The 22,500-nt window shown below is 51.7% G+C and overlaps 1 protein-coding gene across 1 annotated transcript in view; it reads left to right on the top strand.

Annotated features, from left to right (window-relative positions):
• Positions 1 to 22,500, top strand: part of si:dkey-215k6.1 (transmembrane protein 132C) — a 153,934-nt gene that overhangs the window by 60,928 nt on the left and 70,506 nt on the right. The window contains 1 exon segment of the mRNA XM_035380339.1: positions 16,454 to 16,594. Within this exon segment, the coding sequence (XP_035236230.1) occupies positions 16,454 to 16,594 (141 nt within the window).

The raw sequence follows: 22,500 nt of genomic DNA, 5'->3' as shown, positions 1-22,500 counted from the left end.
CAAATTACTGGGCTGTAGGCCAAACCCCCAGAACAGCCTTACACGACCCCCCCTCTCTGAACCGTTCACTGCGTCCCCGCAGTGTGTCCAGGAATCTCTGTTACCTGCTTGGAGTAATTAATATTTACATTCTCCACCATGCTAATCACCTAATTAAATAAGACAAGGTTTAATTACACATAATTAAGGCTGCCTTGGAGCCAGACGCTGGAAATTCTCATAGATGATCAGAGTGTGTGAGAGGGGACTAGCTCCTGTTCCACACCAGAAGGAGGGACCGTTTGGATAGGCACTGGTGTGTGTGTGTGTGTGTGTGTGTGTGCTGCTCGGTGTGTGTGCTGTTCAGCGTGTGTGTGTGTGTGTGTGCTGCTCGGTGTGTGTGCTGTTCAGCGTGTGTGTGTGTGTGTGGCACCCATTGTAAGTAAAGCAAAAGGTATATAAAATCGCTTCTGAATATTTGCTTAAAGAATTGTTTAAAATGACATCTATTTGCGTAATCCAGCCTTCTGTGGGTATAATATATAACACAGTTACTGTCACTGCTGACTGCTCTGTGCATAATAACAGTTTCATACCATTTCAAGCTAATTCATTTTAAGATAAGATTGTTTTTGATTAATTGCATTTATTAATGTTTTGCTGCATATGCTGTAATATACTTTAACATTCTCATATATTCCTAATTCAATATTCTTCATTTTAAAATGAGAATTGTACTGAGAAGACTTGGGTTTGTAAAAACGGGACAATCACATTAAATGAGCGCTTATGCTCAGAAACAGCAGCACTGTCATTATGTGACCAGTACTGTGACTGCTCTCACAACACAACACAACACACGCACACACGCACACACGCACACTTAACACACACACACACACACACACACACACACACACACACACGCACATATCAACAGCTCACACACTCACACACACACACACACACACGCACACTCACATGCACACACGCACACTTAACACACACACACTCACACACACACACACGCACACGCACATATCAACAGCACACATACACACACACACACACACACACACACGCACACTTAACACACTTGACACACACACACACACACACACACATATCAACAGCTCACACACACACACACACACACACACACACACACGCATATCAACAGCACACACACACGCACACGCACACACACACACGCACACTTAACACACACTTGACACACACACACACACACACATATTAACAGCACACACACTCACACACACACACATACACACACACACACACACTGTGTTTAAGTGTGGAATGTGTCATTAGGGTAATTAGTGGAAGGTATCAGTGGTTGTAATTATGTGAGAGCGGAGATGAGAATGGGGGTTGTTCAGGCTGCCTTCTCTAATCAGAGCCATTAACGCCTCACATAACACACCCCCCCACCCTAACACGCTGCCCCCCCCCACCCTAACACGCTGCCCCCCCCACCCTAACACGCTGCCCCCCCCACCCTAACACGCTGCCCCCCCCACCCTAACACGCTGCCCCCCTACCCTAACATACCCCCCCTACCCTAACACACTCCCCCCCCACCCTAACACACTCCCCCCCACCCTAACACACTGCCCCCTATCCTAACACACTGCCCCCCCACCCTAACACACCCCCCCTACCCTAACACACTCCCCCCCCACCCTAACACGCTGCCCCCTACCCTAACACACCCCCCCCACCCTAACACACCCCCCCTACCCTAACACACTCCCCCCCCACCCGAACACACTCCCCCTACCCTAACACACACCCCCCACCCTAACACACACCCCCCACCCTAACACACCCCCCCCCACCCTAACACACTCCCCCCCCACCCTAACACACACCCCCCTACCCTAACACACTCCCCCCCACCCTAACACACTGCCCCCCCTACCCTAACACACTCCCCCCCACCCTAACACACCCCCCCCCCACCCTAACACACCCCCCCACCCTAACACACTCCCCCCCACCCTAACACACCCCCCCTACCCTAACACACTGCCCCCCCCTACCCTAACACGCTGCCCCCCCACCCTAACACACCCCCCCTCTACCCTAACACACTGCCCCCCCTATCCTAACACAATTTTTCTCTCTCCTCTCCCCTTCTTTTTCTCCCCCGCTTTCCCTCTCTCCCTGCTCCCCCTCCCCCTTTCTCGCTCGCTCCACCGTCCTCATTCTCTATCCATTCAAATTCAAAAAAGCTTTATTGGCATGACAAAATACCTCCTGTCACCAAAACACAGAGAAATAACATATGCAGTTGAATGCATAAACACAAATTTAGACATACAGCATACAGACATATATAGGCCTCCCAAAAATGCTCACTAGTACCTGTTTATGGCAAGCTGTAACATAATTTGCCGCTTGTCAGATACGTTTTCTTTGTTCCCCTAAAAATAGGGATGCTTTTCCATTCTTCAATTTTTTTTTACCCCCTCCATCCCTCCCTCCCTCTTTCTCCCTTTCTCCCCTCTCTCCCTCCATCCCTCTCTCCCCTCTCTCCTCCATCCCTCTCTCCCTCTCTCCCCTCTCTCTCTTTCTCCCCCCCCTCTCCCTCTCTGTCTCTCGCTCTCCCCCTCTCTCTTTCTCTCTCTCTCCCTCTCCCGATCTCTCCCCCTCTCTCTCTGAGATGTAGAGTGCTCTATTTTATCCTCAGCCTGTGGTGCTGGGAGCTGCTTGTTTTGTCACAGTAGTTTCATGGGACCAATCTTGTTCATAATATAAATAAATATTTCTGCACAGACAAGAGTATAAATCCTGCTAATTACCTGGATTAAGAAGCCAAACACACACATTCCACAGAGCCCAAACACACTCACAGAACCCAAACACACACCCAGAGCCCAAGCACACTCACAGAGCCCAAACACACTCACAGAACACAAAACACACACCCAGAGCCCAAACACACTCACAGAACACAAAACACACACCCAGAGCCCAAACACACTCACAGAACACAAAACACACACCCAGAACCCAAACACACTCACAGAACCCAAACGCACACCCAGAGCCCAAGCACACTCACAGAACCCAAACGCACACCCAGACCCCAAACACACTCACAGAGCCCAAACACACACCCAGACCCCAAACACACTCACAGAGCCCAAACACACACCCAGAGCCCAAACACTCTCACAGAGCCCAAACACACTCACACAGCCCAAACACACATGCTCACAGAGCACAAACACACACACAGAGTCCAAACACACTCTCAGAACCCAAGCACACTCACAGAGCCCAAACACACACGCTCACAGAGCCCAAACACACACCCAGAGCCCAAGCACACTCACAGAGGGAGGGGGCATGGATGAGGGAGGGGGCAGCCAGAGAGAGAGGGATGGAGGGATGGATGAGTGAGGGGGCAGCCTGGGAGAGAGGGATGGAGGGATGGATGAGGGAGGGGGCAGCCTGGGGGAGGGGGATGGAGGGGTGAAAGATGGATGAGGGAGGGGGATGGAGGGATGGATGAGGGAGGGGGCAGCCTGGGAGAGAGGGATGGAGGGATGGATGAGGGAGGGGGCAGCCTGGGGGAGGGGGATGGAGGGGTGAAAGATGGATGAGGGAGGGGGCAGAGTGAACAGCATTTATTTAAAAAAGAATAGCAGCCTGGGAGGTGTGCAGGTCCAGAAATAAAGGGCTGGGCCTCTCCAGCCCCGTGCTCCCGTCTTATCTGCCCGCTGCACCTTGGAAACGGCGGCGTGGGGGAGAGCCGTCCGTCACCACCCCCCCGCTGCGCTGACACTGATTTCAGCCCAATTTAATGCAAACTTACAGTTTCATTATTTATTTTGTGGAAAGGTCATTTTCCTGGATGTGCCCCCCGCCTCTGTGGGTGCGTCTGCTGTTATGTTCATCCAGCCGAGAGCCATGTGCACTCCCGCCTCCTTCAGCCGAAGCGGAATTACCCAGCAGCCCCCTGCAGGCCCCGCTCGGCCCACTCCGTACGCGGAGCGCTGCTCTGCTTGCTGCTCTGTTAGCTGCTCTGTTAGCTGCTCTGCTAGCTGCTCTCTACCGCTGCTCTGCTAGCTGCTCTGCTCGCTGCTCTCTACCGCTGCTCTGCTAGCTGCTCTCTATCGCTGCTCTGCTAACTGCTCTGCTCGCTGCTCTCTACCGCTGCTCTGCTCGCTGCTCTCTACCACTGCTCTGCTAACAGCTCTGCTAGCTGCTCTGCTCGCTGCTCTCTACCGCTGCTCTGTTAGCTGCTCTGCTAGCTGTTCTGTTAGCTGCTCTGTAATCAGCAGATTGAATAAGTTACTCTCCCCTCCTGGATGTGCCTCTGTGAGTCTGCCTTGCTTTATCTAGGCCACGCGATTCTTCTTTTTCAAAAGTGCTTTTATTTTTTGTGGGGGATCAAACTGAGCAAAACTGCTGCTTGGTAATTCCAGTTTAATTGGAGTTAAAGTGGTCCTGCACGCCATGGTGCAGCGCCGGAGCTGCTGAGTGCTGATTATTACGCTGCTCTCTCCCTCCCAGGACTGATCTGTAAACCTCACCACAAGTTTTTCCTGTTCTGTTTGACAAAATGCAAAGTGTCCTCTTTATTCTGCGCTGGTACCTGAGATTATTCCAGCCTGGGGTTTCTACCCTCAGATCTGCCCGGCGACTCGGGTGTGTTCTGTGGATGAAGGGTGGGGGGAGACGTCCAAACCTGCGTCCCGTCATTGGGCCTCTTGGGCCTGGCGTCCCACAGCGCACCCATGTAGCTGTCTGCAGAGACGGCATGTGTGTGTTAGCCTGTGCGTACCTGTGCATGTGTGTATGTGTGTGTTAGCCTGTGCGTACCTGTGCATGTGTGTGTGTGTGTGTTAGCCTGTGCGTACCTGTGCGTGTGTGTGCGTGTGTATGTTAGCCTGTGCGTACCTGTGCGTGTGTGTGTGTGTGCGTGTGTGTGTTGGCCTGTGCGTACCTGTGTGTATGTGTGTGTGTGTGTGTGTGTTAGCCTGTGCATACCTGTGCGTGTGCGTGTGTGTGTGTTAGCCTGTGCGTACCTGTGCGTGTGTGTGTGTTAGCCTGTGCGTACCTGTGCATGTGTGTGTGTGTGTGTGCGTGTGTGTGTTAGCCTGTGCGTACCTGTACATGAGTGTGTGCATACCTGTACGTGTGTGTGTGAGCATGTGCGTACCTGTGTGTGAGTGTGTAGGTGCCTGTATGCATGAATCTGTGCATGTGTGTGTGTGTGTGTATATGTGTGTGCTTGTGTACATTACATGAGCATTTTTTAAGGACTTTTGTCTAATTAAAAAAAAAAAAAAATTTGTTGTGGCACATGCAACTTGCAAACTATGGTTTCAGTCTTAAGAGTGATAATGTTAAAGGTTATATGTGGTGATATGGTTTTGTTGTTAAAGGTGATAGCGTAGACAAATGTTCTTCTGCTTAAAACCATATTATATCTCACAATCTACACTGTCTGAAGATACACTGTGTTGGAAGTATATTTTTTATTGAGCTAGATAAAACTGACAGATTTGAATGATTACAACAATTCATCACATGTAATTACTGTACATTATTGTTGTTATCTCATTAGTATGGACACATATTTACTGTAAAATAAGACCTGCATTACAGGACAGCTGCCGTAAATATCTGCCAGTCTCTTAGCAGCTCGGCAGTTGTGTGTGGATGGCGAGAGCAGACAGGGACATTAAGCCGGGAGAGTTATCAGAGCACTTACTGCGAGTTTATATCTCTCTATAAATAAGATTATCTGTTCTATACATGTATTAGCAGAATTATTTAGGTGGTGGCTTGTTTTATACACTAACCGTCAGATAATAATTAATATAACGTACGTAGCAGATTGAAAGACTAGCTGATCTAGTTGGTTTGTCCAGAATCAAGAATAACTTTCTTTGAAATGAAGGGTGAAGCTGGAAAATTGGGGAAAACGCTGCAGCTGTTTCTTTTAAAGTCAGTCATTTTTCTGCAGGAATTTCAACAGTGTTCAAACTGTGATGAAGTGTTTGATCCTGGTCTGAGACAGGAAAGAGTGGAAATCACTACACTACTGTGAACCTCGAGTGACTGAAAACCAAAAACTGAAGTGTTTCTTTAGAGCAGATCCAGACTGATGTGTGATTGCAGATTTGGTGAGAGAACCTGGGTCTATATATGCATGTTGTTCTTGAGGTTTTGAAACACAGGTGTAAGATCTAGACACCTAAGTTAGCCTAGAGCTCAATAAAACTGGAGCTCAGTTAGGCTGGAGTTTAATAAGAATGGAGCTCAGTTAGACTGGAGCTCAGTTAGACTGGAGTTTAATATGAATGGAGCTCAGTTAGACTGGAGCTCAGTTAGACTGGAGTTTAATAAGAATGGAGCTCAGTTAGACTGGAGCTCAGTTAGACTGGAGTTTAATAAGAATGGAGCTCAGTTAGACTGGAGCTCAGTTAGACTGGAGTTTAATATGAATGGAGCTCAGTTAGACTGGAGTTTAATATGAATGGAGTTCAGTTAGACTGGAGCTCAATAAGAGTTGAGCTCAATAAAACTGGAGCTCAGTTAGACTGGAGTTTAATATGAATGTAGCTCAGTTAGACTGGAGTTTAATATGAATGTAGCTCAGTTAGACTGGAGTTTAATATGAATGTAGCTCAGTTAGACTGGAGTTTAATATGAATGGAGCTCAGTAAGAGTTGAGCTCAATAAAAGTAGGTTCAGCTGTGAATACATTTCCTCCAGTGGTCAGAGTTCCTGTGAAGGCTATTGCTAATGAAGTAATGAACATTGACTGTGTCCCTCAATTTTGCCAACACAAAAGCCCACCCCAGACCCCACCCCAGCTGCCCAATGAAACACACTCACCCACTCCAGGTCTGACGAGTCTGAATGAAGATATTACCCATGCAAAGCCCGGTTTGCAAAAGTGTCTGTGCTTTAAATTCCCGACCAGCCTCAGTACAGACCAGCCGACATGGGAATGAATCACATTTCAACTGCTGTAGCTTCCTGCCTGTCTGGTCACTGTCAGGCTACGCACTATGAATTTTATTTACGGTTTTATTTGTAAAAAGTGACTTCCACGCCATTGTATTTGTCTTTATACCGTAATCAGAATCTCTTCTCAATTTCCCTGCGATGTGATTGCAATATTTACATATTGGGATATAATGTAATTTGCAGTCTAGTTTATGCCTTATTCACTGTAATTTAATCTGGCATTAGAATTGTGTGCTGATGTTTATTTTATGAAGCCCGGGTGAGGCTGTGACTGGCTGTGTATCTGTATGAGCCGTTAGGTGAGAATTCAGCCTTGAATGACTCATCCCCGGTCCCTGATTGGACAGGCAGGTCCAGATCTGCTGTACTTATGAAACTGAGGCCTTGTGTCTACTTCCTGCTTGGACGTTTTCTCCTCTCTCAGGGTTTGGCAGTAGCAACTGTCACGTCTAATTGGCCACTTCAGTATGACAGTCACGTCTAATTGGTCACTATAGTATGACAGTCACGTCTCATTGGTTACTCCAGCACTCTCCAGTACTGAGTGGTGCGTTCAGACAGGCAAAGTCAGGCTCTCTGAACTCTCTTTGTGCTGGGGAAAGTCAGAGTGTCAGGCTGTCTGTGAGCAGTCACAGTCTCAGGCTGGTCTGTGAGCAGTCAGAGCGTCAGGCTGGTCTGTGAGCAGTCACAGTCTCAGGCTGGTCTGTGAGCAGTCAGTCTCAGGTTGGTCTGTGAGCAGTCGCAGTCTCAGGCTGGTCTGTGAGCAGTCACAGTCTCAGGCTGGTCTGTGAGCGGTCAGTCTCAGGTTGGTCTGTGAGCAGTCACAGTCTCAGGCTGATCTGTGAGCAGTCACAGTCTCAGGCTGGTCTGTGAGCAGTCAGTCTCAGGTTGGTCTGTGAGCAGTCGCAGTCTCAGGCTGGTCTGTGAGCAGTCACAGTCTCAGGCTGGTCTGTGAGCGGTCAGTCTCAGGTTGGTCTGTGAGCAGTCACAGTCTCAGGCTGGTCTGTGAGCAGTCACAGTCTCAGGCTGGTCTGTGAGCAGTCACAGTCTCAGGCTGGTCTGTGAGCAGTCAGAGTGTCAGGCTGATCTGTGAGCAGTCACAGTCTCAGGCTGATCTGTGAGCAGTCACAGTCTCAGGCTGGTCTGTGAGCAGTCACAGTCTCAGGCTGATCTGTGAGCAGTCACAGTCTCAGGCTGGTCTGTGAGCGGTCAGTCTCAGGTTGGTCTGTGAGCAGTCACAGTCTCAGGCTGGTCTGTGAGCAGTCACAGTCTCAGGCTGGTCTGTGAGCAGTCACAGCCTCAGGCTGGTCTGTGAGCAGTCACAGTCTCAGGCTGGTCTGTGAGCAGTCAGTCTCAGGTTGGTCTGTGAGCAGTCGCAGTCTCAGGCTGGTCTGTGAGCAGTCGCAGTCTCAGGCTGGTCTGTGAGCAGTCAGAGTGTCAGGCTGGTCTGTGAGCAGTCACAGCCTCAGGTTGGTCTGTGAGCAGTCAGAGTGTCAGGTTGGTCTGTGAGCAGTCGCAGTCTCAGGCTGGTCTGTGAGCAGTCACAGTCTCAGGCTGGTCTGTGATCAGTCACAGTCTCAGGCTGGTCTGTGATCAGTCACAGTCTCAGGCTGATCTGTGAGCAGTCACAGTCTCAGGCTGGTCTGTGACGGGTTGGGCTCTGAGGGGAGGGTGTGTAGTCTCTGTGGGGTTTCCCTGTGTTGGGGGGGTGAGGGGGGAAGAGGGGTGACGCGGGGCAAAATGCAGAGTCAACATCGTGTTTCTAATGGAGTTCTTTTTCATTCTTATCTGCTTCGTGGTGCATAAAATCCACAATGTAACCGACGGAGCGTCTGAAAATACAAAGGCCGAGTGGGGGGGGGGGGGGGGGCTGGGGGGGGGGTGAGGAGAGGAGAGGGGGGGCTTTTTGGGATGCCAGTTTCTCTTGGCTCCAGACAAATCCAGAGCCCCACGACTATCAATAACGCAGCACAGGCTCTGCTGCTGTGCCACTGCATGCTGCTGATTTGCACTCTGGATGCAGATTTACTCTGGATGTAGATTTACTCTGGATGCAGATTTACTCTGGATGTAGATTTACTCTGGATGCAGATTTACTCTGGATGCAGATTTACTCTGGATGTAGATTTACTCTGGATGCAGATTTACTCTGGATGTAGATTTACTCTGGATGCAGATTTACTCTGGATGTAGATTTACTCTGGATGCAGATTTACTCTGGATGCAGATTCTTCCCCCAGCGGCGGGACGTCACCTGCCATCTTCCGCCGTCCCTGCAGGACGCCCCCGCCGACCGTCCCGCTGACCGTCCCTGCAGGACGTCCCCGCTGACCGTCCCGCGGTGTGTGTAATGAAGCAGGACTTTCGGCGGACTGGCAGTGTCTTGTCATTCCTGACATTAATGATTTGCGGCCCTTCTGCTTGTGTTTTAAACGGGATTATTATTTTGTGAATTCAGTGACATTCGTTTTGTGCTCTTTACCCCACCCCCCGCCTGCCATTTAAATGCGCTTTGAAAGCGCTCCGTCCCGCACGGGCCCCCCCTTACCCCTCCGGCTCCCAGTCCGCAGGGCCGAGCCATTCACCAGGACCAAGCCCCGCGGTTAATCGGTGCTTTGGGATTGGGGGGGGGGGGATTGGGGGTGCATTTGCATTCGTTTCCCTTGAAGCCTACATACACTGTCAAGAGTTTGCAATATTTTGATGATATTTATGTTTTTGTTTGCTCCTGTTCTGGGGGTGTTCCCCAGCGTGGTAACCAGAAGCAGTAAGTGATGTGTTGTAGGATCGGTGTCACACTGAACACAGACCCGTCTCAGCAGTCTGAACACCAGCAGGACTTGCGACTTTACCGCCTGTGCGCTGGAACCACAGCTTTACCGCCTGTGCGCTGGAACCACAGCTTTACCGCCTGTGCGCTGGAACCACAGCTTTACCGCCTGTGCGCTGGAACCACAGCTTTACCGCCTGTGCGCTGGAACCACAGCTTTACCGCCTGTGCGCTGGAACCACAGCTTTACCGCCTATGCACTGGAACCACAGCTTTACCGCCTGTGCCCTGGAACCACAGCTTTACCGCCTATGCACTGGAACCACAGCTTTACCGCCTGTGCCCTGGAACCACAGCTTTACCGCCTATGCACTGGAACCACAGCTTTACCGCCTGTGCACTGGAACCACAGCTTTACCGCCTGTGCACTGGAACCACAGCTTTACTGCCTGTGCGCTGGAACCACAGCTTTACCGCCTGTGCGCTGGAACCACAGCTTTACCGCCTGTGCGCTGGAACCACAGCTTTACCGCCTGTGCACTGGAACCACAGCTTTACCGCCTGTGCGCTGGAACCACAGCTTTACCGCCTGTGTGCTGGAACCACAGCTTTACCGCCTGTGCCCTGGAACCACAGCTTTACCGCCTGTGCGCTGGAACCACAGCTTTACCGCCTGTGCACTGGAACCACAGCTTTACCGCCTGTGCACTGGAACCACAGCTTTACCGCCTGTGCACTGGAACCACAGCTTTACTGCCTGTGCGCTGGAACCACAGCTTTTACCACCTGTGCCCTGGAACCACAGCTTTACCGCCTATGCACTGGAACCACAGCTTTACCGCCTGTGCACTGGAACCACAGCTTTACCGCCTGTGCACTGGAACCACAGCTTTACCGCCTGTGCGCTGGAACCACAGCTTTACCGCCTGTGCGCTGGAACCACAGCTTTACGGCCTGTGCCCAGTCTCTGGATGGCGGGCTGCCTCGCTGGGGCACGGGGCTCTTCCTGTTTCCTCAGGGAGCCTTTCCGCGCTGCTGTGGCGCTTGGCTCGCTCGCAGTCGGGAGCTGAGTGTGTGTGTGCGTGTGTGTGTCCTTTCTGGGAGCAGAGAAGTAAAGTGAAGAGCACTTCTCCCTCTGTGCAGTTTGCCCATCCCTCCTCTCCACATGTCCTCTCTGAGGAGGAAGCTGGACTTGAGCATCCTACGGTCCTGTTTCTACAGGTGCAGGCTATGTGTGTATGTGTGTGTGTGCATGTGCGTGTGTGTGTGTGTGCGTGAGTGTGTGTGTGTGTGTGAGAGAGAGAGTCTGTGTGTGTGTGTGTGTGTGTGTGTGTGAGAGAGAGTCTGTGTGTGCATGTGCGTGTGTGTGCGTGTGTGTGTGTGTGTGTGTGAGAGAGAGTCTGTGTGTGCATGTGCGTGTGTGTGCGTGTGTGTGTGTGTGTGTGTGTGTGTGTGAGAGAGAGTCTGTGTGTGCATGTGCGTGTGTGTGTGTGTGTGTGCCTGTCTGTGTGTGGTGTCCACTTCACTATCTAACATGGTGTTTTGTAGTCAGGGAAGCAGTTTAATCTCTTAAAGAGTGTTCTGGGAGGCTGGGGGGGCTGGAGGGGTGGGGGGGTTGGAGGGGCTGGAGGGGTGGGGGGGTTGGGGGGGCTGGAGGGGTGGGGGGGTTGGTGCGGGTTGGCGGTGTGCCACCCGCTGCACAGAGCAGCGTGGTGCTGGCTGGCTGGCCGGGGCCAGAGCAGATGTGCTCCACAGATCATTAAAAGCCAAATGTTCCTGTGAGCAGACTGTCCGCTGGGGGTCTGCCCTGGCCCGGTGCTGGGCCGGCGCTGTGCCGACGCGGGGCCGACGCCTGTGACCAGCATAACTGTTATTGTTAGCGCTGATGGCAGCAGTTTGTCTGGGCATAAAGGCGCAGTGTGGCTCCGCATGCCTGGCGGAGAGCGCTGACACACTAAGGGGCTGCTTCCTCCTCTGCTTCAGCTTCATTACCCCCCCCCCCCCCCAATAACCCCCCCCCATACTACATCCGCCAACGCTGCATATTTTACAACATGCAATTACAGTTCAGTTCCCCCTCTGATGGGCAAGTGTTCTTTCAGAGTAAAGTGTGTGCTTATTTATATATTTATGGAATTTAATGGTGACAATCCATTTGTTATTGCTCATTAAACAATAAAAAATGTGTTTTACAGTAGAATTAATTACACTATAACGTTTGCAGGCGAGTGATATAATGAGAAGTGCTAGCAGATGTTCCCTTGTTAGGGCACTTCAGGCACAAACAAGTTCTGAATGAAACAGCTGTTCCCCCAGATAAACTCTGTCTTTTCATCTCCAAATGAGGAGTTCTTTGCCAGTCCGCTGATGCGTCTTTATGATAAAGATTTCTCTTCTGTTGGTTCCGTTCTGCCAGCACTCCATCTTCAGTCAATGTGTGTGTGTTTGTGAGCTGGGTTGTGTGTGTGTGAACTGGAGTGTGTGTGTGTTTGAGCTGGAGTGTGTGTGTGTGTGAGCTGGAGTGTGAGTGTGTTTGAGCTGGAGTGTGTGTGTGTTTGAGCTGGAGTGTGAGTGTGTTTGAGCTGGAGTGTGTGTGTGTGTGAGCTGGAGTGTGAGTGTGTGAGCTGGAGTGTGAGTGTGTGTGAGCTGGAGTGTGTGTGTGTGTGAGCTGGAGTGTGTGTGTGTGAGAGCTGGAGTGTGTGTGTGTTTTATGTGTGTGCCTGCTTGTGTGCGTGCGTGCGTGCGTGCGTGTGTGCATATGTGTGTGTGCATGCGTGTGTGTGCATGTGTGTGTGTGCGTGCATGTGTGTGCGTGTGTCTGCGTGCGTGCGTGCGTGCGTGTGTGTGCGTGTGTTCGTGTGTGCAGACAGCTCCATGGAGATGCATGACTTGAAGGCTCATAATTGACTCTGCTCGAGCGTGAGCTGTCATCTTTTCACCAGAGTTCAGTTTTTGTGGCAATCGAACAATCCGTCATAAAAAATAGGACCTTGAGAATTCTAAATGCCATTTTTTATATTAATGATGTGACATATCGTAAAGGACTCGCTGTGTTTTATAAGTCCAGAGGTCACCAATCTGTGATTTCCACACCGCAACAGGAAATAAATAATAGGAAAATGGATGTTGTGTTTTATCCTTCACGAATGTCTGATGCAGTTACAGTGCAGTGTGGAAAGTTGCAGTCTGTCCCTGAGAGCTGAGAACCTCTGAGTTCTGCTTCGGCTTGCTTCCGCGTGCTTCACAGAATGTCTTACAGAAGATGGAGGATCTGAACATGTTTGTCATGTTGTGGGAAACTTCTTAGCTTCTGTGTAAATTCACCTGCATAAGAGCTGTGCAGACAGCCATTCATGCCTTCCTGTAAGGAAACGCTTGACATTTTTCAGACTGGGTGTTATTATGGACTGTTATTTCACTACTGGAAAAACGGTTTTTATTCTTTTCTGAAAACAGGCGCAGGTAAATAATGAGTTTTAAATCTCCAGGCTGCGTGAAGGGGCCGCAGCCTCACCAGATCAATCAGCTTCCCTGCTTTCTAACGTATGATGGGTGAGGTTGTGTAACGCTGTTTAGCACGATAGCACGATAGCATGACCCTATGTATCCTCCGCTATGCAGTATATTGCCATTGTGTTGTTTTTGATAAGTATTTATTCTGCTATCTGTTTCTGCTCTGATGTACAGGACTGAACTGTCAGTGCGCTTCTGTCTCTGACTCTGGGTGAATGACTGGCTGCCTAACTCTGTGGCTCAGAGTGATATTTAATTATTTCTAGGCTATAGATTAACAGTCAGCCGGTTTTAGTTTACGCACGCATGCACGCACACACACACACACATACGCACACATTCACACTCATAGACACTGATGCCAACGCACACACACACACACACACACATTCACACTCATAAACACTGATGCCAAAGTACACGCACACACACACACACACTCTCACAGACACTGATGCACACGCACACGCACACACACATACACACACACACAAATGCAGACAGGTAAATGCAAGCACACACAGCCGCACACTCACAGACACTGACAATCACACATACGCACGCACACACACTTACACGTGCAATTTTGAAATGCGTGTGTACATGTTCATTGACAACTGGTACAACCAAGTGTGCTAATTTGTGGCTAATCATGGTGCAGGTAGAGCACTGGGTTTCTGTGGCTAGGCTATGTGGCTAATCATGGTGCAGTTAGAGCACTAGGTTTCTGTGGCTAGGCTATGTGGCTAATCATGGTGCAGTTAGAGCACTGGGTTTCTGTGGCTAGGCTATGTGGCTAATCATGGCGCAGGTAGAGCACTGGGTTTCTGTGGCTAGGCTATGTGGCTAATCATGGCGCAGGTAGAGCACTGGGTTTCTGTGGCTAGGCTATGTGGCTAATCATGGTGCAGTTAGAGCACTGGGTTTCTGTGGCTAGGCTATGTGGCTAAATCATGGTGCAGGTAGAGCACTGGGTTTCTGTGGCTAGGCTATGTGGCTAATCATGGCGCAGGTAGAGCACTGGGTTTCTGTGGCTAGGCTATGTGGCTAATCATGGCGCAGGTAGAGCACTGGGTTTCTGTGGCTAGGCTATGTGGCTAATCATGCTGCAGTTACAGCACTGGGTTTCTGTGGCTAGGCTATGTGGCTAATCATGCTGCAGTTACAGCACTGGGTTTCTGTGGCTAGGCTATGTGGCTAATCATGCTGCAGGTAGGCAGTGCGAAACTGTGCGAAAGTGTAGCGCTCTCCCTCCGGTACAAATGAAGATATACACAGTGAATGGGCTACTGAGTGAATTAACAGCCACATTTTAACTCAGCCCAGATAAGAGACTCTGCCAAACAAGGGAACAGTGATAATGCAGTGTGTTATCAGTGCAAGCAGCTGACTGCTCAGAGAGAAACTAGAACTGTACAAGGAGGGCTGGTGTGTGTGTGTGTGTGTGTGTGTGTGTGCATGTCGGTGTCTGTGTGTGTGTGTGTGTGTGTATGTATATGTGTGCACGTGCATGTGCATGCGTGTGTGTGCGATTGTGCGTGTATGTGTGAGTGTGTGTGTATCTGTGTGTGAGTGTGTGTGTGTGTATGTCTCACACGCATACACACATGCATGTGCGTGCACACACACACACACGCACACACACATCCACACACACGCCCCCCCCCCCCCACACACACAACATCTCTGTCTCCATTCATACTAAAGACTTGGCTGTTTTTAACCTGTTTATATGGTATGTTATGGAAGTTTTATTTGAATATTGGGGCCTTGTGTCTAGTGCTGTGTTGAAAGTGTGTGTACGTGTGTGTTTGTGTGTCCGTGTGTGTGTGTGACAGTGCGTCTGTGTGTGTGTGTGTCTTTTAATGTCTCTGTTTCCCATTTACAGTGAGCTAAACCTTAATGTAGATTGGTAAACAGGCTTTTTAATGATACATTTGCAAATGGATTGTGTATTTGTGTAAGATGCGACAGCATGTCGTTTGACCTGGTGGTGTGCAGTCCAGACCGTTTAAGACATGCTTCTATTAATTTGTGCCCTAAAGCGAACCGCTCTGTGAGTCCACCGGAAGGTGCTGATTTATTTCATTATTTCGCCATGGCGATTATGGGCTTTGTACACCATTTGCTTTTATTGATTTTAGTTTTCAACTCGCTGTTTTTCTTTTCTGTAACTTCCTTTGAAGTGAATTGTTTTAAAAGAACATAAAATGCATTGCTTGTAAAAGGACCCCAAACAAAATAAAAGGGAAAGGAATTGATTTTATGTAACAATTGCCTTAAATTATGAAGCAGTGGTTTGGTAGCAGAGCTGCAGTTGAGGAGGTAAGGAAAGCATTTTGGGGGGGGGGGGGGGGGGGAGGCTGGGGCGGCGAGGACAGCGTTTCAGGGGGTGGGGTGGGGAGGTGTGGAAAGCGTTTTGGGGGTGAGTGTAATTGGCAGACTATTGTTCAGTTGTGAAAAGAAAGAGCTGCCAGGAGCAGTTTGGGGTCTGGCGATCCCTCCGGACCCCGCCTTTCCCGCCGTTTCCCGCCGTTGCCGGCGTTACGGCCGGGCGGAAGCGCAGCGCTGAGCGGGCCGCTGCTGCTCCAGGACGCCAAGCCGCCGGAGCGGTTGCCAAGGTCACCGGCACTCTGCAGTCCCGTACACATTTAATAACCCCCCGAGTGTCTTTCAGGGCCATAAATACTGCGGTCGGACAGCACCGGGTCCGGGGGGGGCCGGGGGGGGGGATGGGGCAGGGGGGGGGGCGCTCTGTTGCATCAGGATGCTTTAATATGAAATGGTCCCATTTGTTTACTCTATAAAGCAGTTTGTGTTGCAATTACGTATGAAAGGGGCTAAACTAATAAAGGCGTAATACATTTATTTATGATTATTTTAAATAAGATCTTTAAGATTATGGTCATGTTTTATAAGGCTATTATAACATTGGTTTGTTGTACAGAATGTTTTTTTTTTATTTAATAAGAAAAGTTCATCCTGAGGGAGCTGGAGCCTTTTTTATGTGCTTCTCTGAGGACCCAGTGAAGGTGAGCCTGCATTGTGTGTGGAGCCCCCCCCGGCTGCTCTGTGCTGGGGGGTGGGTAAAGACCAGGCCTCCAGCAGTATCCTCTGCATCCTGCGCTGCTCTGTGTGAGTTCGGCGCTCATGTCTCCCTCTCTGTGTCCTCCTCAGAGCGCAGTACCAGGAGGGGGTGAACTTCAAGGGGGTGACGCCCAGCAACCTGGCCTCCTGGGAGATCAAGCAGGAGCTGGTCCCGGGGAAGTCTGGCCTCTCCATCTTCTTCCAGCGGAACCCCAGCTCTGTGGGGGACAGGTAAGGCCCCCCGACTCTACATCGCCCCTCACCCCCCCATCCCCCCGTCCGGTTCGTCCCCCTCGACTCCTCACGCCCCCCTCCCCCCGTCCCCCCCGTCCTCCTCTCTGCTCGTTTGCTGCTGAAGCGCTGGGCTCCTTTTTATACAGCGGGCTGTGAGCGGCTCCTGTGCCCATGTGGCACGCTCACCTCGCACGCTCGTCCCGCACGCTCGTCCCGCACACTCACCTCGCACGCTCGTCCCGCACGCTCACCTCACACGCTCGTCCCACACACACACCTCACACGCTCGTCCCGCACGCTCACCTCACACGCTCGTCCCACACACACACCTCACACGCTCGTCCCACACGCTCACCTCACACGCTCGTCCCACACGCTCACCTCGCACGCTCGTCCCGCACACTCACCTCGCACGCTCGTCCCACACGCTCACCTCGCACGCTCACCTCACACGCTCATCCCGCACACTCACCTCGCACGCTCGTCCCGCACACTCACCTCACATGCTCACCTCGCACGCCTGTGCTCTCTCTCTGTAGCGGCTGCTTCTGCCTTTCTACAGAGAGGCACAGCCTTCCGTCAGAGCTATGTGACTGGTGTGTGAGTGGCCTGTCCCCTGCTCTTTATTTGAATGGGGTACATGCCCCAGCGTGAGGGGGTTCATGGGGAATGCCTTGGAGAGCAGTGAAAGGGGAGCCCCAGCAGCCCTAGCCTTGGGGCCTCTCCCTAAAACATGCTCTCTCCCGCATAAAGAATGAGGTCACCAGGGGCCAATCAGATTACAGCGGCTGTACGTGTACAAGGAAAGACTTGTGTGTGAATGGGCTCCATGTGGAAAGTGGTATGTGAGAATAGACACTGTGTGTGTTTAAAAGCAGCTGTGGTGTCATTGCTTCAGACTACCACTGGGAGCAGCGTAACAAGATCTGGGAAGGTTCCTCTGCCCTGCGGTTTGATCAGAAATAGACCCGCTGGGCCTTCAGCTGCCGTGTTGATTGGCTCCCGGTCCCCTTCAGGCTGTCCTCAGAGGCAGCTGATTGGTTAATGGTTTGCTTTGGGGGGGGGGGGGGGGAGCCCACTGGTATGCTGCTGACATACCGCAGCTCTAATGGGAGGGGCGGGCAGGATTGGGACGGGGGAATTTATGAAAGCGCATCCCCAAGGCTGGGGTCTGAGCCCCCCCGATGGGATGGGGGAGATTGATGACCCTGTGTCCCACTAAATCTGTCAGACGGCCCGTAATTGGCTGGCTTCTGTGCTTTAGGTGTTTATGTGGAAGGGAAAATTGGTTCTTGGGCTTTAATGTTCTTTTTTTCTGATTCAGTTGTTGCTGAGAGTTTGCCACTGACAGGTCTAATACAATTTTAAAAAAGCTTTATTTATTTATCCTGGAATGCTTGCCCTCTCTTGAGCACCGCCTACCTGTGAAGGGAGGGATTGCAGTCCCTGAGTTAATTAACTCCAGCAGGGAAAGCTGTAGAAAGCTACAAATTACAGGAGTTCTCAGGGGGGTAATGATGGGACAGGGAGGCTAAAGCTGGCTTACGTGTGTGTCTCCTTACAATGTGAGCCTTATTTATCTACTTAGAGGAAAGAACATTTGTCTAAATGTGTGTGTGTGTGAATATTTCAGCTGTGAGAGTTTGTGTGATGCGTAAGGAGTACGGGGTTCTAAGCTGCTCCCGTGAGCTACGCGCTAACGCCACGGATGAGAAGCCGCTAAAACCCAGATTATTGATTTACAGTCAGGGCGGATGATGCAGGGAGGGATTCACGCTGCTCTTGCGGTTGTGTGCGATTTAAAGGTGTGGAAATGCTCAGGGGGGGGGGGGGGGGGGGGGGGGGGTGCGTGTTGATTGGCTGCTGCCAGTGGGGCCGGAAAGACTTTTAGTGAAGGGGGAGCCTCACGCCCCAATCCACCCCCACACCCCAATCCACACCAACGCCCCAATCCACCCCCACACCCCAATCCACACCAACGCCCCAATCCACCCCCACACCCCAATCCACCCCCACACCAATGCCGTGCTGAAAAGTTGCCGGGGTGGGGGGTCTCATTAAGATCAGCACCAGTGGGAGGTCAGCAGGGGAACAGGGGGGGGGGGGGCAGCTTTATCTACTGTGTTTGCAAACACCAATTAAAACAGTTACCTGGCCAACACGCAATATGAACTGCACTTAAGAAGCGGAATGTCTCTAATTAACAGTGTTAATGACGGGAAGTCTTGGCTGCAATGCGTCCCTTCTGAAATCAGTTTCCCACCCAAATGGAAAAGCATCATTTTAATAAGTAATGAGCTGGAACAGAGACGAACAGGGCTGTATGTAATAAGCAGATTCATTTCATTAGTCACATTAAATGATGTCACGAATGCCCGTTATGGGCGTTTTTATATTAATGTGCTGAGAATGTGCTGCATGTGCACTGAGTCACTTCTCTAATTGATTTCTTAAACGTCTGTAACAGCCTGTCACTATCTGTGCTTACATAACACATAATAAAATGAGATATAAAACCTGCATTTATCTGTTATTCATCAAACAGGAATCTTAATGGATCTGCAGAATCGCCCCATCATTTCCGGCCCGCCGCGCGGCTGCTCTGTGATTGAAGTGTTTGGCTGGGAGGAGCTGAGCGTGTGCAGCACTTTGCCCCCCCTCACACTCTGGCCCCCCACACGCTCTGCCCCCGCCACACTCTGGCCCCCCGCCACACTCTGGGCCCCCCACACTTTGCCCCCCCCTCACGCTCTAAAACCCCCCCCCCCCGCCACACTCTGGTCCCCCACACGCTGTGGTGATTGGGTGTGTTGCAGGGTTGTTGGTGATTGGGTGTGTTGCAGGGTTGTTGGTGATTGGGTGTGTTGCAGGGTTGTAGGTGATTGGGTGTGTTGCAGGGTTGTAGGTGATTGGGTGTGTTGCAAGGTTGTTGGTGATTGGGAGTGTTGCAGGGTTGATGTTGACTGGGTGTGTTGTAGGGTTGTTGGTGATTGGGTGTGTTGCAGGGTTGTTGGTGATTGGGTGTGTTGCAGGGTTGTTGGTGATTGGGTGTGTTACAGGGTTGTTGGTGATTGGGTGTGTTGCAGGGTTGATGGTGACTGGGTGTGTTGTAGGGTTGTTGGTGATTGGGTGTGTTGCAGGGTTGTTGGTGATTGGGTGTGTTACAGGGTTGTTGGTGATTGGGTGTGTTGCAGGGTTGATGGTGACTGGGTGTGTTGTAGGGTTGTTGGTGATTGGGTGTGTTGCAGGGTTGTTGGTGATTGGGTGTGCTACACCCAAACTGAAGGATTGTTTGGCAGCACATGCTAAGTGGTTATTGGGGGGTGGGGTCTGTTAGGACTGACAGGTTATGCATTATCTCTCCTTCCTGACCTTGGTTTCCGCGGAAACACCCTCTCAGCACGTAAGCGAATTTTGGGGAGGTGGAGTTCGGTGTTGAGCCGCGCAAATCGGGGTGCCCTGGATGCTCTGCAGGGGTGTTCTACAGTACCGTTACTCTCTGAGCAGTTACACATGCTTTAAACAGGCTCTCCACTCAAGGGTTTGAGAAAGCAAGATTCATATTTTTAAGACTTATGATTAAAAACCACAAAGAATAAAATAAAAATAAAAATTCATTCTGGATAAGCCTTCATCATAAAAGCATTTTAATAATAATAGTAATAATAATAATAATAATAATAATGTTTAAATATACTGTGGAAGAGCACCTTGGATTTTTTCCCCTCCATTCCGCACATCTCTCAGAACAAAGAGCACCTTCAAACAAGATTTGTGTTTTTAAATTATGCAAAGTGTTCCAGCTAATTTCCCTACGAAACAAACCTTCTTTGTGTAGATAAATAAAATAGGAAACATATCAGTATTTCCACAGTGAGAAACATTCACCTGCTCATTACCCTTGCTGTTAATGACACTCCCCAGGGGTGAGGGAAGGTTTGTACACGGAATACAGTATTCAGTAAATGCCCTGACGTGCCACAGAGTCGTGTCTCTAAACTGTAGCTGGAGAGAGGAGTGCGGCTGGGTGTCTGTCTGGGTCGGGCGGTTCTGGTTCTGTTATCAGGGCAGTGCTGGTATCAGGGCGGTGCTGGTTCTGTTATCAGGGCGGTGCTGTTATCAGGGTGGTGCTGGTTCTGTTATCAGGGCGGTGCTGGTTCTGTTATCAGGGCGGTGCTGGTGCTGTTATCAGGGCGGTTCTGTTATCAGGGTGGTGCTGGTTCTGTTATCAGGGCGGTGCTGGTTCTGTTATCAGGGCGGTGCTGTTATCAGGGTGGTGCTGGTTCTGTTATCAGGGCGATGCTGGTTCTGACGGAGCGTGTTTCCCACAGGGCTCTTAACGTGCCGATTTCATTTTGAATTAGCTGATGACACGGGCGACACAATCAATAATGCATGTGCGAGCGAGCCTGGCGCAGACTGGCACTGCTGCGGGGGGGGGGGGCGAGCCTGGCGCAGACTGGCACTGCTGCGGGGGGGGGGGGGGGGGCGAGCCTGGCGCAGACTGGCACTGCTGCGGGGGGGGGAGGGGCGAGCCTGGCGCAGACTGGCACTGCTGCGGGGGGGGGGGGGCGAGCCTGGCGCAGACTGGCACTGCTGCGGGGGGGGGGGGGGCGAGCCTGGCGCAGACTGGCACTGCTGCGGGGGGGGGGGGGGGGGGGCGAGCCTGGCGCAGACTGGCACTGCTGGGGGGGGGGGCGAGCCTGGCGCAGACTGGCACTGCTGGGGGGGGGGGGGGCGAGCCTGGCGCAGACTGGCACTGCTGCGGGGGGGGGGGGGGGGGGCGAGCCTGGCGCAGACTGGCACTGCTGCGGGGGGGGAGGGGCGAGCCTGGCGCAGACTGGCACTGCTGCGGGGGGGGGGGGGCGAGCCTGGCGCAGACTGGCACTGCTGCGGGGGGGGGGGGGGCGAGCCTGGCGCAGACTGGCACTGCTGCGGGGGGGGGGGGGGGGGGGGGCGAGCCTGGCGCAGACTGGCACTGCTGCGGGGGGGGGGGGGGGGCGAGCCTGGCGCAGACTGGCACTGCTGCGGGGGGGGGGGGGGGGCGAGCCTGGCGCAGACTGGCACTGCTGGGGGGGGGTGATTAGAGGGGTGCGTCGGGGGTGTAAACTGATTTAACGCCGCGCACGTCTCGCACGCTCATTTCTTTCTCTGTAGCGGCTGCCTTTCTACAGAGAGTCACAGCCTCCCTTTGAAAGTGTGTGTCTGCTGTGTGACTGGCGTGTGAGTGGCGTGTGAGTGGTGTGTGAGTGGTGTGTGTCTAGCGTGTGAGTGGTGTGTGAGTGGTGTGTGAGTGGTGCATTAAGGGTGTGTTATGATTGGTGTGTGACTGGCGTGTGTCTGGTGTGTGAGTGGTGTGTGAGTGGTGCATTAAGGGTGTGTTATGATTGGTGTGTGACTGGCGTGTGTCTGGTGTGTGACTGGCGTGTGAGTGGCGTGTGAGTGGCGTGTGAGTGGCGTGTGAGTGGTGTGTGAGTGGTGTGTGAGTGGTGCATTAAGGGTGTGTTATGATTGGTGTGTGACTGGCGTGTGTCTGGTGTGTGACTGGCGTGTGACTGGCGTGTGAGTGGCGTGTGAGTGGCGTGTGAGTGGTGTGTGAGTGGTGTGTGAGTGGTGCATTAAGGGTGTGTTATGATTGGTGTGTGACTGGCGTGTGTCTGGCGTGTGACTGGCGTGTGAGTGGCGTGTGAGTGGCGTGTGAGTGGTGTGTGAGTGGTGTGTGAGTGGTGCATTAAGGGTGTGTTATGATTGGTGTGTGACTGGTGTGTGAGTGGTGTGTGAGTGGTGCATTAAGGGTGTGTTATGAGTGGTGTGTGAGTGGTGCATTAAGGGTGTGTTATGAGTGGTGCATTAAGGGTGTGTTATGAGTGGTGTGTGAGTGGTGCATTAAGGGTGTGTTATGA

Source organism: Anguilla anguilla, chromosome 10 (assembly GCF_013347855.1).
Source record: "Anguilla anguilla isolate fAngAng1 chromosome 10, fAngAng1.pri, whole genome shotgun sequence".
Classification (NCBI taxonomy): domain Eukaryota; kingdom Metazoa; phylum Chordata; class Actinopteri; order Anguilliformes; family Anguillidae; genus Anguilla; species Anguilla anguilla.
Note: the sequence above shows the minus strand (reverse complement) of the source record. Positions and strands in the feature narration are given on the sequence as shown.